Source organism: Paramisgurnus dabryanus, chromosome 6 (assembly GCF_030506205.2).
Source record: "Paramisgurnus dabryanus chromosome 6, PD_genome_1.1, whole genome shotgun sequence".
In the NCBI taxonomy this organism is placed as follows: Eukaryota; Metazoa; Chordata; class Actinopteri; order Cypriniformes; family Cobitidae; genus Paramisgurnus; species Paramisgurnus dabryanus.
In genome coordinates, this window is record NC_133342.1 from 29828400 (window position 1) to 29846902 (window position 18503).

The 18503-nt window shown below is 35.9% G+C and overlaps 1 protein-coding gene across 2 annotated transcripts in view; it reads left to right on the forward strand.

Moving 5' to 3' along the window:
- ankhb (ANKH inorganic pyrophosphate transport regulator b) overlaps positions 1-18503 on the forward strand; it is a 33300-nt gene that overhangs the window by 10989 nt on the left and 3808 nt on the right. For both annotated transcript variants that reach the window (XM_065276528.2, XM_065276527.2), the window contains exons 2-9: positions 1196-1412; positions 7950-8068; positions 8792-8875; positions 10142-10312; positions 10488-10622; positions 11366-11458; positions 13909-14001; positions 17158-17287. In XM_065276528.2, coding sequence (XP_065132600.1) covers positions 1196-1412; positions 7950-8068; positions 8792-8875; positions 10142-10312; positions 10488-10622; positions 11366-11458; positions 13909-14001; positions 17158-17287 — 1042 coding nt within the window. The remainder of the gene's footprint in view (positions 1-1195; positions 1413-7949; positions 8069-8791; positions 8876-10141; positions 10313-10487; positions 10623-11365; positions 11459-13908; positions 14002-17157; positions 17288-18503) is intronic.

The window sequence follows — 18503 nt, forward strand, 5'->3', positions numbered from 1 at the left end:
AAACATTTTTATTAGCTGTGACCTGACACATTTCCTAGTCATCATGTCATGTGTTTGATATATTCTGGCATAGTTTCAAATGAAGTGCAATGTTTACTGCTTTTATTATAACTATAGACCGTTTCAGCAGTAACAACATAAACAAGCGGCTGTCGCGGTCCGCACGTAACTTCCGGTAAACTCCGCTAAGAATAAATAACAACAAAGTTCTTTAAACATAGTTTATTTATATAACAAGCAAAAAAACAACACATAGATTACCTAGGAAACCAAAACATTTGTTATTTTCGACGAGGCATTCATTCAAGAGATCAGTTTAGTAACTAGTCAGACCATAAAAAAAACGAAACCGGAAGTAAGGTTCGGATCCAGACGTGTATCACGTGCGTCCGATGAAACCGTCTATACAATCGACTGTAACAGTTTATAGTACAACATGGTTGTATTTGTTAACATTACTAAAAACATTCTCTATGTCATGAATTCTTCAGCATTTAAAAGCTGTAACTCTTAACATTAATGCACAATGGACTAACATGGACAATTGTATTAACAAAGATCAAAAACCTATATTGCTCATTGTTAGTTCATGTTAGCTCATGCATTTATTAATATTAACAAATACAACCTTATTGTAGAGTGTTACCCAATCGACCATGTGACTCTTGAGACACGTGTTCATAAGCCATTCTTATTTATAATACAGTGTTGTTCATTAAAGCTGACAGTTTTATTCAGTACTGATGTTTAGCAGGCCAGGGTGCACTGAAAAAACGCAATATATGTCATGTGCTATGTTTTCATACTAATACAGTTTTTAAAAAGCAGTAATTTGCGGTTTTGGTCCAGTGGTTCAATTTATTCAGTTTAGTAAATAGTGCTTTTGGGAATTTTTTTTTTTTCTTTTTTAGGGAACCATTGCCATGAAAGGCATTTAGTCAATTGATACTACACAAGTGTTTTGTATCTTGGGGATAAAACCCTCTTTGTGTAGTAGAATCCCATGAGAACGATAGTCCATTGATAGTACATTCATCCTTTTACAAGATCTATCAACATAGATAATAGGGCTAAATCTAGATTTCAACCTTTATTTTGATCACTACACTCGGCTGGGTTTAAAATAACCCTACATTTTTTTTAAAAAATCAATGCTAAATATAAATCTATATAATATTTTGTTTTTCATTTGTAGGCTTTAAACAGGGGAATTGCAACAGTCAAAGAAAATGCGGTGGAAATGCTTGCCAGTTATGGCCTGGCTTACTCCCTCATGAAGTTCTTCACGGGTCCTATGAGCGACTTCAAGAATGTAGGGCTGGTGTTTGTGAACAGCAAACGGGACAGATCCAAGGCGGTCCTGTGCATGGTTGCTGCGGGAACTGTGGCCATCATTTTCCACACTCTTATTGGTCAGTCTACTCTATTATATGCATCTGTTCTTGCCTTTTGATTTCTCTGTGCACTTCTTTATGAAGAATGTTGCAGGTTTTATTATAATGAAATAGCATATCTTAAATTGCAAATAGTTTTTCGAACAAATCGGTCATTACTGAGAGTTTTAGAAAGCAGTTTTGTGCCTGGAGAAGGATGTCCCTAGCCTAGAAATCTAGACGCACCCTAGCGGCCGCAAAATATATTTGCTGCCAGGGTTTAGTCTAGGCACTCACAATACACTTAACCGGTCCAAAAACCAAAATTTGGTCAGGCCAATCACATCGTGTGTAGCGTCTGTGGGGCGGGCTTAACATGATGACGACAGAGCTGCAACGGTTCCTACTTGAAAACAGAGAATGGCTGCTGCTGCTGGCGAACAGCTTTCTTTTGAAGCGGCTTTGGCCGCGACTCTGGAGGACTGGAGACTTATGTTTTTCTTTGAGAGAAGAGCAAATAAACCCTACTGAAGTCCTTTTTAAGCAAGAAAGATGTGTTTGGAGTTTTGCCGACTGGTTACGGTAACTACGTCACCTTCTTCGTTGCTCTGATCCGTCATAGCGCTATCCTATTGCGTGCAGAGGCATTTTGAGGGACAACCTTATATCCCGCCCCTTGCATTGAGCCGTTTGTGTGAAGAGTTGCCAGACCTTACATCTTGATGTAGGTCTGGCTAACCAGGCTAGGATGTCCCACCAAAACTAAGGTGTCTTTAACAAATAATGTTTTTGGTTCTTTAAGCAGGTGGACCTCACTAATCTTACCAAATGTGTTTTGAGTTTATTTGTCACAAAAACATGACTCCACAAAGGATAAACATTATTTTGTCAAGGATAAATACATTTATTTTGTTGACTGAAGGTTTTTTATTAAAAAGCCTGCTTTTTTACGGTTATTACACGCCTGCTCTGTGTACCCTCTTTGAACAGACAGACCTCTCTCTTAAACAAACTGTCCAAACTTTACTTTACCTTACATTACCTTACATTACCACACGGCACATAACCTACATACGAGGTACGTTAACATACTTTATTTTTAGATCGTTGTTCATCCTACGTAATTATATTGTCATTAAACAAATTGTGCAAAATGCTGCCCTCCTACACTGCAGAAAATAAATGTAATTTTGGCAACCATACTTACTAACAAATAGGTCTTTACAAAAAGTTGAATGGGCTGTGGTTAAAAAAGACAAGTTATCTTAAGACAATCTACTTAAACAAATATTGATGTAAGAAAAGACGAAAGCTTTGTTGGCAAACTGAAAGATTATCATGTTTACTTCAGAATGTAAATATACTGTTGTTTGGTTCTAACATTATTATTTATATTATGTTGACTTGTGAAAGTCAACATGCTGTTGTTTGATTTAAATTAGTTTTATTATGCTGGCTTGACAAAGCCAACCGTTGTTTGGTTTGGACATCATTATTATTATGTTGATTTGATGAAACCAACTTATTGATCTGCTATTAAAGTCGGCATTAGTGTTGTCACGAACCAAAATTTTAGTAGTTGGTGAAAATGTTTACTGATGAACATCATCCTTAGTCTGCTGCTTTAAAAGACAAATACAATAAACTTCAGTAAGACAATGAATTGAACATAGATGCATATACAACATTAGATTACTGGCACTAAATAACTTTTAAATAACAAAACTAAGCAATTATATTACATTTACAAAAAACTGATTATAGTACCTGGCAGGGATGCTAAACAATTAATCGCGATTAATCGTTAGCAGAATAAAAGTTTTTGTTTACATCACATATGTGTGTAAACTGTGTATAATAAATATGTATATATATAAATATGAACACATTCATGTATAATTGTAAGAAAAAAAAATGTATATATTAAGTATTTATATTTATATATAAAATAATTTATACATAAATATACAAATGTATATACACATGTAAACATTTCTAAAACATATACATGCATGCGTGTACATTTATTTATACAAATTTATTATACATAGTTCACACACATATATGATGTAAACAAAAACTTTTATTCTGCTAACGATTAATCGCGATTAATTATTTAGCATCTCTACCTGCATATTAAAGATAAATGACATGCTAGCCATACATTTATTATTTTCTAAGACACAAATTTTGTATATATCATCAAAAACAATCTGCTAGGGGTGTGACGAGGACTTGTGTGATGAGAAATATGCATCGCGAAAATAATTATGTCACAAGATTTCTCGTAAAGGTGAAATGCTGGCCGTTTCTTTAACAAAAGGCTACATCCTTTGGAGGTCGCATTTGTAGACTGCATAAGTCATAAAGAGTGTTTTATTAGAGAATATTAATAATTATAAAGTTCAATATTATATTTAGTTAATCATAAATTGTTGTAATATGCTTATGACTTGTGAATGTAATGCTCAGTTAACTGAAATAAACCAGGCTTGATGATGTATGCAGTCTGCATGCGACCTCCGGAGGATGCAGCTTTCTGTTTGAGAAACGGCCACTGTCCTACTATCAGCATAAAGTTACATTTCTGGCTAAATCTTTTCCAGTGCAATGTGCATGCATTATATTCTGTCTTTTACTGCGTGTGCTTTATTGTTTGGGTTTCCAAATGTTCGTCTGAGACACGTTGTGTTTGCTGATCAGTGTCGGATGTGAAGCGTCTCAGTAGATTAAACCCTTACTCTGACTTTACATGATTTTATCTCTGCATGTTCTGCTCAAGAATAACAGTGGCTGTATCAATTCTGTTGTAAAGAATTGGACAGATATTACATTTAAACATTGTTTGCCTAAAAGTAAGCATCTAAAGTGAAAGTAACAGAAGCGTGTCCGTTAGCGCCCCCTGCAGGCATTTGTTATAATAAATAAAGGTGTTTTTTATTACAAAGGCTACCTAAATATTAATTATTGTAATGTATTTATTACTTACAATTATTATTGCATCTTCATTATTATGTAATTGTAAAAGTTATTGCTTACTTGGGTCTATTTTTATTACCAAAAAATATCTGCTGTGTAAAATTGTGTTTTTTCATTTATTTTGCCCCTGTACAAGTATTTAAAGCATTAAATAGTTAATAAGGACACCCGACAGCATGAGCATTAAGGGGGTTGCACACCGCACTCGCAACTAAGCGCCACGTTGAGTCACGTCTAGGACAACTCCGAGGTATCGTACACCGGAAGTCCACACTAAAAAGAGCTTACTTGTAGAGTTTTGCTTACTTGTATTTGTATATCGCCCTAAAACACTATGCTAACATGATTGTGCTATGTTAAAGATAGCGTCTACTTCAAAATGCAAATAATACGTTAGTGGCCAATGATAATCGCTAACGATTTGGGACAAATATGATGGTATTCAATGTTAAACTATGGGAGTGGCGCTCTGTGGCACAACAGGGATTTGAGCAGCGTCCTGAGTAAGGAGTGTGTGTACTCATAGAAAACAATGTGTTCTGTTTTTTTAGAACGCGAGCCGCTGAGCTGCGCGTCCGGTGTGCGACCTCCTTTAGCCCCGCTGGTACTGTACTACTACTAACCACAGGGTTTCCCGCAGCATATTTCAGTTAAGGAGGCCGCCTAAGCTTGAAAACCCTACCGCCTTAACTAACAAATTTTCTGCGGGAAACCCTGAACCATTAAGTTTACAAACGGGGGTTTATTTAGTCCAACATTAAAATGAAAATACGCCATAACACTCATAATGCAAATGCAAGCAAAGCTGAAGCTCACCTGCTTGGACTCCAATGAATCCAGATGTCTGCCTTTAATGCGTTTCCTCATTTCATCCCGACACTTTGCTCATTCTCTCAATGATCAGCCTTAAATCTAAAGTATTTCTGTACGCAATCTGCACATATTTAATGATTTTGTGGAGTGCTTATCGAATCTTTTTGTTGCGATCATGAAAAGTTTCTGACTGGCAAAAATAAGAATTTGATTTCATGGGGACTTTAAAGGGGAATTCCGCCCTAAAACGGAATTTAGGGTGTTTTTTCGTTGTTAACGAGTCAAACTTTCATTTAAAAGCATATTTATGACTAAAGAGCAACATTTAAGATATTTAAGATTTTCGTTTTCTGGTAAACTGGCCTTTGAATGGGAGTGAATAGGGCATGTCGATTGAGCGCACAAAATCTCTATTTTTACAACACTAAGGAGGCTCGACACAACGTGATACTTTACTCGAAGTATCACGTGGGTCTCTACACATGAACGCGAGCATTGAGAACATTGTTTGTGTACACAGATTTTAGTAAAAGCGAAAAGTTTGGAACAACTTACCGTGCTGTTAAACTGCGTCCCGCCGCCATCTTGCCAGTCATGAGAAATCGATCTCAGAATGCGACATAAGGAGGAAGGAGAGTAAAGATGGATAGCTCCTAAAGCATAGTTCCATATAAATGCACGGATAATTTGTTGTTTTGTCTCAAGTGAAAAACAATATTGACCCTGTAGTTGAAAAGTAGCGTCCTATGGAGTCCATTCAATCGCATTCTGAAATCGATTGCTCATGACTGGCAATATGGCGGCGGGACGCAGTTTAACAGCACGGTAAGTTGTTCCAAACTTTTCGCTTTTACTAAAATCTGTGTACACAAACAATGTTCTCAATGCTCGCGTTCATGTGTAGAGACCCACGTGATACTTCGAGTAAAGTATCACGTTGTGTCGAGCCTCCTTAGTGTTGTAAAAATAGAGATTTTGTGCGCTCAATCGACATGCCCTATTCACTCCCATTCAAAGGCCAGTTTACCAGAAAACGAAAATCTTAAATATCTTAAATGTTGCTCTTTAGTCATAAATATGCTTTTAAATGAAAGTTTGACTCGTTAACAACGAAAAAACACCCTAAATTCCGTTTTAGGGCGGAATTCCCCTTTAAGTTTAATAAGCTTAACATTATTCTTCCGCTGAGATCCCTTTGTTTTTTTATTTTAACTTCCAATTTCCCAAACAGGTCCAATTTCCCTTTGACTTATATTATTGTACTGTTGAAATGAGCCAACACCATTTTTTTGTCTTTATTTTTGTGTCCTTGAAGAGTACTTTGGGAACGGTATGCCATTTGTAGGGGCGTTTCAAACGTTTGTGATCACATGATCTTGGGTTATGAGTTCTCATGATGAATTTTGAAAGAAATGTGTTGAATGATTTTGGCATTACATCCAAATTTAGGTGAAATAATTTAGTTTGTCTTTATTTTAATGCCACACAATGCTTCATGACAGGGATAGAATGATTTAAAAGAGTTTAAAGCTAGTTTTTTTTCAATGGAAAATATGTTAATGGTAGCTACTGTTTATTTAAAGACTATATTTACTTACCACTAAAAAGAGCAAAAGAAGCATTAATTTATTATACTTATATTAAATTATGTTTATTTTAGGCCGTTTATATGGCTGTCTAATGACTATTATTCATGGAGATGAATTTTATCCCCACCGGGATGAAAAAATAATTAATCAGAGGCAGGGATATAAAGACCAGAGGTGGACATAATCCCCCCAACAAATCGCACCCTGGCCTTATACTTTCAATGAGCTCAATTCAACTGCTTTCCTTCGAAAGGAGTAGGGCATAGTCATGCTTACTTTAATTTGTATATCGCCCTAAAACATACTAAATTTATGCTAACATGATTGTGCAACAATGTGCTAGCTTCATGTTAAAATATGCTGGCATAATGTTAAAACGTGCTAGCTTCATACTATAATGGGCTAACATCTTGCTAAAACTTGGCATCCTATGAAAACATGTTTTAACATGATAGCATCCTGCTAAAAAATGTTAGCATAATACATGGTAGAATCATGTTAAATATTAAAATATTGAGTGTTAGCTTCATGCTCTTCATCTGTAAAATATGTTGAACTTGTTACCATCATGTTAGAAAATGTCAAACCTAAAAAATGTTTAAACCATTTTAAAAGACTTTGTCAAGCCTACATGTTACTTCATAAACTTTTTTATCGATAGATGTCAGTTTGCGTACCAGGGCCTAGTGCATTTGCATTTACCCAAATAACAGTATTTACATACAGAGCAACAAAATCTGATTTAGAGCTCATTGTGCCGTGGCTCATGAGCAATCCTGATTTGAGTGCTTGTCCATTAACAAAATAGTGTCAGGCACTGAGAGAACATTGCTATGGTAACCTGATGGATATAGGATATAAACCAACAACCACTTGGATGAGAGCATGAATTTTTAATCAAAGAGCCACCACCTGTCCACAGTGCTTAATGATGGGCTTTTAAATGAAGAAGAGAGTGTTGTTAGCATACCATGACTACTCTTCATCATCTTATTGTGTCGTCAAAGTGTATAATACACACAGTGAATAGCGGATAGATAGATGATTCCCACAGGCTTGGAAAACCCAGATATTTCAGAGGCGTTTATAATTATTATTTTCAGGCCCCAAATTATATTTGTGTTTATAAATTGTTATGTGTATATTACTGGCAGCAGTAATATATATTAATCATGCTGTATTTTTTCTTGTTTAGCCTACACAGATCTGGGCTATTACATCATCAACAAGCTGCATCACGTGGACGAGTCTGTGGGGAGTAATACCCGGAGGGCGTTCCTTTACCTGGCTGCTTTTCCTTTAATTGATGCCGTTGTAAGTGACATCACTACTTTATCTGTAGATATGCGGTTGTAAAAGATTATCTTCTGGCCGTGAAATTTGGCTTGACTGTCTGGCACAGATGGACGGAGAGAAAGTGTGTGTGTGTGTGCGTGAGTGCTTTTGTGTGTGTGTATGTGTATGTGTGTGTGTGAGGCAGGCAGGCAACGCAAGCTTTTTAGATCTGGAAAAACTATGTTGTGGAACTGCATTGGGTCCACCTTCCTTATTTGATATCAAATTAATATTTTTGAAAAAATGAATACATAAATGAAGTTAAGCTTGGCCTTCCTGCGTAAAAAGGTGTTAGGAACAATGAAATTATGTGATAATTACTATTTGAATCAATAATGTTTATTTAAATAGCTTGCAATGTAAGCATAATAAGATCATAAATATATTAATATGATAATATGTGCATTGCTATTTCAGGTGAGGCATAAAATGCTACCTTGAGTTTAATGTGACCTTATCTGTAATAAAGTCATAAGCTTAAGAGCATGAAAGTTTGATTTCAGTCACTGATTTCAATTAAATTTTAAAATGGCCTTACTCAGTCAATATTAAAGAAATCAAGATTATATTTTCACATAATGATCTTTACATTATGTTGGATGATTTTATGTAGAAAACAGTAAATAAAAAAGAGCATATTGGACTGATCCCCTTGAACTCTATTGTATTGGAATTGAATGTAGCTCTTGCTTGTATTTTTAGGCCTGGACTCATGCTGGAATCCTTTTGAAACACAAGCACAGTTTTCTGGTGGGATGTGCCTCTATTTCTGATGTTGTTGCACAGGTAAACATCAGATAACTGCATTTGTTAACTAAATAAATGTCCCTACTGGTAGCAGCCCATGCTGTAGAAATCTTGTCCTTGTAGCGTCATTGGATTTAATTTGCACGATAACCACCCATTTCTGTAGCTTAATTTGCATCTGTAGCTTGGTAGAGCATTGTGTTAAAGGTCCTGTTCTTTCTGTGTTTTTGAAGCTTTGATTGTGTTAAAAGTGTGTAATATAACATGTGTTCATGTTTCACGTGTAAAAAAACGCAGTACTTTTCACACAATTTACTTATCTGTATACCGCTGTTTTCACTGTCCTCAAAACAGGCTGATGTCTTCCTTCTTCTATGAAGTCCCTCCTTCAGAAATACGTATCGAGTTCTGATTGTGTAGTTTTTTTAGTGCATTGTTATTCGATAGCAGCTTAGCTTAGCAGAGCCGTTTGAGCTTAGCTGGCGACTGACGTATTCCTGTGGGCGGAGTTTAGTCAAAAACTCTTATATTGGCGTCAATAAATCGGGAAGTAGAGGGCTGTAGTCCAAACCGACCGTTCGCTGTAGGCTTTGAAAGGGGAATTCTGTTAAAGAAAATATATCGCCTGGTAGTGAACTTTGAGCTTTATCATTTTACATGTATTATTTATGCTCTAACAGCAACATTACACACTAACTTAAAGGTCCAGTGTGTAAATTTTAGTGGCATCTAGTGGTGAGGTTGGGAATTGCAACCAATGGCTTAATCCACTGCTCACCCCTCGCTTTTGAAACACATAGAAAAGCTAAGGTAGCTGCCACCGGACAAACATGTCACCGTCTGAGACAACTTTACAAAGTAAAAAAATTGTCCGTTAAGGGCTTCTGTAGAAAAATGGTGGCACAAAATGGTGACTTCCATGTAAGGGGACCCTCGGTATATGTAGATAAAAAGGTCTCGTTCTAAGGTAATAAACACATAACGGTTCATTATTAAAGGTCTTTATACACCCCTGATAATATAGTTTTGTATATTATTTTGCATTTCTGCCAAAAGATCCTTCTAAAAATTACACACTGCACCTTTAAGTTTGAAAAATTGGATCAGGAAAAACGGGACCTTTAATCATTTTAACTGTGCTTGCACAAACGATGTATAGGGTCGTTGCACTAGTCTTATAGTAGATTTTGTTATTAAGATAGTTGGGTTTGAATAGTAGACTCTGTATGTGACGACGAGAAAGGGCTAAATATCACTGCAGGTCACTTTTTACATTGTAGTCTCTCTTCCTCTCCCTTTCTGTAGATTGTGTTTGTGGCTATTTTGCTCCACAGTCGTCTGGCGTGTGTCGAGCCCTTGTTGATTCCAATCATCTCTCTGTATATGGGGGCCTTCGTACGCTTCACTGTTGTTGGTCTAGGGTACTACAGACACATACATGACAACATCCCAGACTCCAGCGGGCCTGAGGTTGGGGTAAGTACAGTTGCTCTTTCACAACTGACACAAAGTCAATGAACAAATGTCCACTGCATAAATGTTTTATTTGCTAAAGTATCACAGCTACATTGTTTAGTTTTTTCTCCATTTAATTCATAACTCATTGCTCTGCCCCCTAAAACCCATGTATTATCTCTTCTTTGTGTAATAGGGGGATGCCACTATTAAAAAGATGCTAAGCTTTTGGTGGCCACTGGCTCTAATTCTGGCTACGCAGAGGATTAGCAGACCCATCGTCAATCTGTTTGTATCGCGAGATCTGAAAGGAAGCATAGCTGCCACAGAGGTTAGTTTGTCCTATACAAACAAAACACATAATTGTGTCTCTACAATATTTACATACATTTTTAGGCAACACTTTATAAAACACTTTTTCATCAGCCCTACAGAGTTGGATATAGTGTGTCTGTATTTAATAATGCATTCAATTTGTATAGCTCAGCATCTTTGTATAGCTCAGATAATTGAGTTTTACTCAAACTGTTTTGTATTTAAAGGACATTTGCTTGTTCTTTTATCCGTTTGTTAAGTCATGACGAAAGGAATACGGTTTCCGGGTCAAGGACCCCACTCATTTTAATAGAGGATATTATTTAAACAGCTGTTTAAGAGCACTATTTATTCATATCACACATTTCTGCGAAAAAATTGTACACTGCAGTCTCCGAGCTCATAGAAACCCTGACAGCAATATATTAATAATTCATAAAAATCAATTTCCATGAGTCCATGTCTGTTCATCTCGGATTTTGTTATGGAGATAAAAATTAGGATTAGGTGTTTTTGAGAGTTTTGCATTATGATGCAACTGCGATTTTTCTGTTATTTCCCTATTGCATTTGAGAGAGTCCCAAAAGTGATGCATGACGTCAGATTTAACAAGCGGATTTTGTTCCCAAACCATACATAACAATTGTGATTCCAAAGCAACTACATTTTTAAAATCAACTTTTTTGTTGCTGTTTTTTACTTCAGATGATCTTGTGGTGTTCAATATGACTTAAATCTTGCTGTTATGCTGTTTTCCAGGCTGTTGCAGTTCTCACAGCAACATATCCAGTGGGTCATATGCCGTATGGTTGGCTAACTGAACTCAGAGCTGTTTACCCTGCATTTGATAAGGCAAGTTTTGCTGTTATAAACTAACTTAAAGGCGCTCTAAGCGAATTGACGCGTTTTAGACCATAAAACATTTTTTGTTACATACCGGAAACATCTCCTCACACTATCTGCTTGCTGCCTGTCCGCTGATCAAACTGTAAAAAAACGCGATCTCTGTAGACAGCCCAGGCTTCACAAACGGCAATATCAACATAGTGGCCAAACCTAGCAGCACAAAACAAAACAAAGTATTCCAGCCAATAAACGACAAAAAGGATTTGGGGGTGGGGGTTGGGCGCGTTCATGAAAGCACGGAAGGGATGGGGAGGGGGAGGAGTTAGCTACGCTGCGTCTGTTTGAAAACAGTTCAAACGTCAACAAAAACTAACGTCTCGCAGATTCGCTTAGAGAGCCTTTAAACACAAAGGGGTGGTTACTGGAGTTTAGATTAAGCCAGAACTAGGCTTTCTATATTTTTTATGACTTTTAAGTTCATCACAAAAGCACAATTCTGCTGTGCATCAGTGGCATTGATATATTCTAAGATAGGTCAGTGCAATCTGTTTTTAGTTAAGACAGCTCAAACATGCATTTTAGTCTTGGACTAGTCTTAAAGCGGAAGTCCACCCTAAAGCAACATTATGCTCCAACACTATATTTCATGCCATATATGTAGTTGATTGTGCTGCCATCAAATGTACTAACTCCATATAAAAAATTAAAGCTTTTAACTGCTACAGTAACGGTGATTTGACGCGTCATCAAATCACCGGAAGAAAAATGCACGACTACATTAATTCTGAATGTTCTAAATGGGGGCGGGTCTTGAGGCGAGATGATTGACAGTAGATGATAACGTTTTTGATTGACAGCTGCACAGGAGCTAACGTTAGCTTGCTTTGCTCGTGTTTATAATAACAAAAACATGATAATAACTTTCTACGTAGTATGTTTACCGTAGTTACACAAAACAAGCAACAACTAAGCCAAATGATGTTTTAGATATTTTAACAATTTTACATTACCTGAGTCCGCGGAAAAACTGGGCTGAAAACAGTACTCAAAATCTTCCTGACGAAAGTGCTGGCTGCATATTCAAAGTAGTGTAGTGGTGGCTCAGCTGAGGGTCGCGTTGATGTCAACAATAAAAACTCCCGGTGGCCTGAATTTGTTGTCCTTACATCCACATACTGCACAGGTTCTAGTCATCTTTTATCGAGGGCTTTGGTGATTTCCCCCTCAGAGACGGTTAAAGCGGAGTTACTCTTTGGATGCGTTCGTCTGCCGGCTAACTTCAAGTTGACTTGAGTTGATTTGAGAGCTAGTTGAGCGGTAAAAGAAGTTATTAGGCTTGTTCAACTTCATGTGGCGTTGCAAGAATCGACAGCGGGATGACGTCAAAGTACCGCGAGAGCGATTCGCGAAATCATACGGAGGAGTTTGCTTTTAAATCCCTTTCGCGGAACCTTGACGTCATCCAGCTGTCGGTTCCTGCGGCGCCACATGAAGTCAAACAAACCTGACGACTGCATCGAACAGTGGTTAGTGGGTGGAGCTAATAAATCAGTTTCGCGCAGTGCATTCTGGTTAATTGTGTCCATTAAAGACCGTTACGAAAATTCCGCTTCAACACACTATCAATCTAATAATAGAAATCGTGCAAATTTATTTATTTTTCCTCATGTATAATGCAAAGTGGACATAAATTACCCGTGATAAACAGGCTAAAATGTCTAGATTGGACTTCCCCTTTAAGCCCTATCTGGGAAACTGCATCAAAGAGTGTCAAATCTTTATCATCCTTTGCATGTATAATTATGGGGTGGTGTCCCGGACAGGGTTTAGATTAATCCAGGACTGGGTCTTAGTTATATTAGGCCATTTAAGTAGTTTTTCATGATAAGCTAAGTATGGGAAACCGCCCCTAAATCATTCTAATTACTCCTCTGCATCTTTTCTTCCTGATATCCTGTACCAAACCCATGGAAAGAAGAGTCATTTATTTATTCCAGACTGCCTGTCGCAAAACCTTTAGGGATGAGAAAATTTATTTGGGGGTAAACCGAGTGGGCTCATGGAAACAAACCTTCAACTAAAGTCCCTAAGACTGTAATTAAAACCGATACTGTGGTGCAGTGTTATTTATGGATTTACTTAACTACAGGACCCATATTTAGTGAATCTTCAGGATGTGTGGGAATGATCTCTAGCTGGGGCTGGGAGGTATATTGGGTTTTGATATCGTAAGCTTTCCAACCAGCTCACATGTTTTGCAGCTGTATATTTTTGAACAGGGAAGAAGCTGTTTTAATAAAAGTGACTGTGACATCTCACCCGAGGCTTTAACTTGCATGTAAAAATTGTTTACGCTTTGTAGAAAACATTGAGAACTTTTTTTTTTCATTTTTATTATTATAACGTGTACACTGTTTTCTTCTTATCTTCCCCTTTTTCTTTGTTTCATGTTTCAGAACCCAAGCAACAAGTTGACCAACAGTGGTACAATTGTGACAAAGTCCCACATCAAGCGCTTCACTTTTGTTTGTTTGGCTCTTTCTATAACAGTAAGTTTATCTACATAGTACATACTCAATTTCAGTTCTTCTGTCTGCTTTATTTTTAGATTTTGGTAAATTTGGTTGACAAATTGTTTTAGACCAATACTGTTTTATCTGCAATAATCATTTAGATGAATTAAATGAATTAAAAGGACAAACTTCCTTCAAAATCTTTTAAAGGGGTCATATTATGAGATTTTTTTAAAGATGTAAAATAAGTCTTTGGTGTCCCCAGAGTGCGTATGTGAAGTTTTAGCTTAAAATACCTCACAGATAATGTATTATAGCATGTTAAAATTCCCATTTAGGTGCGATAAAAAAATGTGCCATTTTTGGATGTGTCCTTTAAAATGCAGATGAGCTGATGAAATGCAAACACTGATCACGATGATGGTGGTTTGTTGCATTTGAAACTCAATTGTGCTTTCAATCCTTTTTTCTACCTTTTTCTCTCTGCGCTAAATGGCAGTGCTGTGGTTGGATAGTACAGATTAAGGGGTGGTATTATTGTAATTGGCTTTGCTACCTATCTTACAAAACAGGTGATATCTGAACAACCTAATTTTTCACATGCTTGCATAAAATGGTTTACCAAAACAAAGTTACTGGGTTGTTCTTTTCACGTTTTCTAGGTTGATCTCTAGCGGGACCCAATTATAGTACTGAAACATGGAAAAACTCACGCTATGACCCCTTTAAAAATAATCAGCATGGTGCTTCAGTGTGTGTGTTTGTCTTCCTATATAAAAGAAGTCACAGATGAGATACCTTTAATAATATATTCCTTAAAATAGATACCTTAAAATGAATAATCTCAATTATTTCTCCTGGACATCAATGATCACATGTCAGATATAATTGAAAACGAGACAATTTCAGCTTTCACGTGGTATATGACACATAGACAGGCAAAGTATGGTTCAGTTGTAATGCAGGGTTAATGCTTGTTTTCAAATCGGAAATTCTCCAAAACATCATTTTCCGAGAGCAAAATTAATCAAATCTTTGACATGGCCTTATACTCAGTCAGACGTATTAAGGTGATATTTTCACCAATTGTTCTTTACTTTCTATAGGATGATTTTTGTGAAAATGACTTAAGCCGAGGTTTTACAAGTGGGGTCACCCAGGGAAAAGACTCAAAAAACAAAAATATGTCTTCATTAGAGTTTCAGAAGAAATCTCAATTTCACAAACTGAGCTTAGATATCCCAAATCTACAATCAAAAGTCAATATTCCAAAGTCATAATTTTGACATTTCTCAATTTACCCAAATCCAGAGTATTTTACATTCAACCTGCATTAATTGTATAGCTCTTAATGTATTTTACTACTTTTTTTTTTCAGTTTTTCCATTACTTTATTTCTTAACTGACCGAACACCATTAAAGGCACACAAGGCAAGTCTGAGTATTATTTCTCTACTAGCTCCCCCTAGTGTCTGGGAGTAAATGCGTTCTATATCTAAAGACTATACGAGACTGAAGGATACCGGGTCGGATACAGCGAACTTGCAAGTGGGGTATTCTTCCTACAGACGGTTGGGGCGGGCGAGAGAGTCTTCATTCGTCATGTAATGAGTCATTTAAAGGAACAGTATGTAAGAAATTTATATCAATTAATCATTAAATGGCCCTGAAATGTCACTAGACATTAAGAAATCATTTTCATTTGAAATACTTATATCACTGACAACAGTGGTCCGGCCAGGATATTGTCATTTAAAAAGTGGAGTTGCAGCCCTCAACTGATGTTTATGTTGTCGTTTGGTATATTGGCCACCAGCTGTGTGATTGCAGTACCAGTTTTAGCCACACGTTTTGTGATTGCAATACCAGTTTTGGCCACAATCCTACATACTGTTCCTTTAACCATATACCGACTTACGAAGATGATTTATTAACATAAAAATGCTGCCTTGTGTCCCTTTAAATCCTCTGAGCTATGAAAGAGTAGCCTACACATGTGAGCAATACAATGTTTCTCTGGGAAACACTGTAAACATTATCTGTCCTTTTTTAAGATATTTCAATTTTAATATTTTCTTCATCCCCTCATTTCAAAATACATAGACAAAAAATCCACAGGGCTATTGTCTAACTACCAATATACTCATAGCTGTAAGCTCAAACCAAGCCAAACCTAAGGAGTGTGATCCTGTTGTAAGTCAGGCTAAATGTTTTATTAATGCTCTGTCTTTGCACCAACAGGGTCAGATCTTCTCTTCTGACCTAGATAAAAACATGTGTAGTATTACACGGCAGTCATCATGTTATCATGCTTTATTTTCACTTGTTTCTCAGTGATCTGAAGCGAGAATGTTGACCATATGAGTGTGTGTTACTTATAAAGTAGCTGTTCCCTTTAATCCTTAAAATAAGTACGGTTCTGTCTAGATTAAATGCTCCACAAATTCTCTGTTATGGAGGGGTACTGTAATTTTTTTTAGATTTCATGTAGTTTCTGTTTAGACATTTTTTTCTTAGTAATGGATGCATTTTCTCTTAGGACTTGACTGATGGTTGGTTTGTGTTGTTGATTGAACTGCCCATGAGTTTTGCTCTCATGTCAACATGTCTGCATATGCGTGTTTGTGCAGACATTTTCCATCCCAGTACTGTTTTATTTAAAGCTCTGCTGAAAATGCAGTGTGCTCAAATGGATGTAAACAGTGCAAAATAAATGTGTTCTTTAAACATGAGCTTTCAGCCAAATAGGTAAAAGGTTTTAGCAGACTGATATTAAGTGAAGAATACTTGCTTCCAGATGCATGCTAGCTTTACCTAATTAAAGACAACCTTTCAAACTTAATCAGTTCCCTCATGGACATTTACTTGAGAGTCCACTTTGCAAAAGATTTTGAGATTTGTTTTAACAATAGCAAATATTGTTAGCAAATATTATATAAATATACTAGCAAAATTTGGTGTGGTTCATGCTTGCAAAAGGGAATAACAATCTGCCAAATGGATAAGATTTATATATATTCTAGGATTTCTTACTAGAAAATAATTAAATAAATATTTTTATATATTTGTTTATATTTTCCTGGCTCTTGAGAAACCTTTAATTAATCCCATTATAATATTTATAAAAAAAAAATTTCAATGACATTAGACAATGTGAATGCCCTGATAATCAGATTTACCTCTCTTCTTCAGCTCTGCTTTATAGTGTTCTGGGCACCACACATTTCTGAGAAGATTCTGGTGGACATCATAGGAGTGGATCAAGCCTTTGCTGCGATGTGCATCGTCCCATTAAGGATTTTCTCATTCTTTCCTATTCCAGGTATAGCATTTACAACAATTTCCAGAGAAGCACAATTATTACACGATTTGTAAAACAAAAATGACCCTGTACTGGGGAAAACATTGTCCTCCATTTTCAAATGAAGCTAGCTTTGCATCTAAATCTTTGGTAATGCTTTAAAATAAGGTTGTAGTTGTTAACATTAATAAATGCATTAGCTAACATTAAGTAACAATAAGCAATATAGTTTTTAATCACTTATTAGCACATGCTGAAATTAAGATGAACTAAGATTAATAAATGCTGTAGAAGCATTGTTCATTGTTAGTTCATGTTAGCTAATTCATTAACTAATGTTAGCAAATACAATCTTATTGTTAAAGTATTACCAGAATCTCTTTAAGGGTTGCCCGCACAGAGTCTGTGGTTTGCCTGCCAAAGCACATTCTATTAATAGCCTCAATTTTAATATTAATAATTTTAATAATATTCATATTATTATTGCATATTATTTATATAAGCTTGTCATCTTTTATGCATGTTAACATTTTAAACAATGATAAAACATATCAACAAGTCCAATAAAATAAAATAAAGTAAAAAAGTAGCCCTCCCTCCAGATTGTTTTATCCCTTGTGGTAGCCCTTGCTTTACAAAAAGGGTCGGAGGTTCATCATCGAACAGATGATCAAATAGGGATTATCTGCTTTTTAAAAAGTGGTTTAAATGGTCTTAAAGGAAATGAAAGAGCAAATGAGCTAGAAAAATAAATAAAAGCCAATAAATGAATGTACAAATGTTATAATACTTTCATTTTTGCATTGTGCAGTACTATTGGCAGTTAAATCTAAAATATACTGTGGCCCTTAAAAGATTTGGATACTTGATATAAGTCCTATTTAACATGGATGATATAACAAATATGAAACTCTTTGTTTATTTTAAAGAAATATGTGTAAAAAAAAATACAATAAAAATACAATATTGAAAAATAAAAAGGATTAAAATAAGATTTACTTTATAATATAGACCAAATTGTTTAGAATCTAAATGATGGTGATTTCCATTTTCAATCCATGCACATAATACAATTTCTAAGCAGTTGGGTAATATTCTTGCCAATCATTGTAAAAAAAAATACTTAGTCAAGTCAGACATTTTCAAGTTTTTTTTTAAGTGTCGTCTTAAAGGAATATTCAATTTTCTTAAAAGAAAAAATCCAGATAATTTACTCACCACCATGTCATCCAAAATG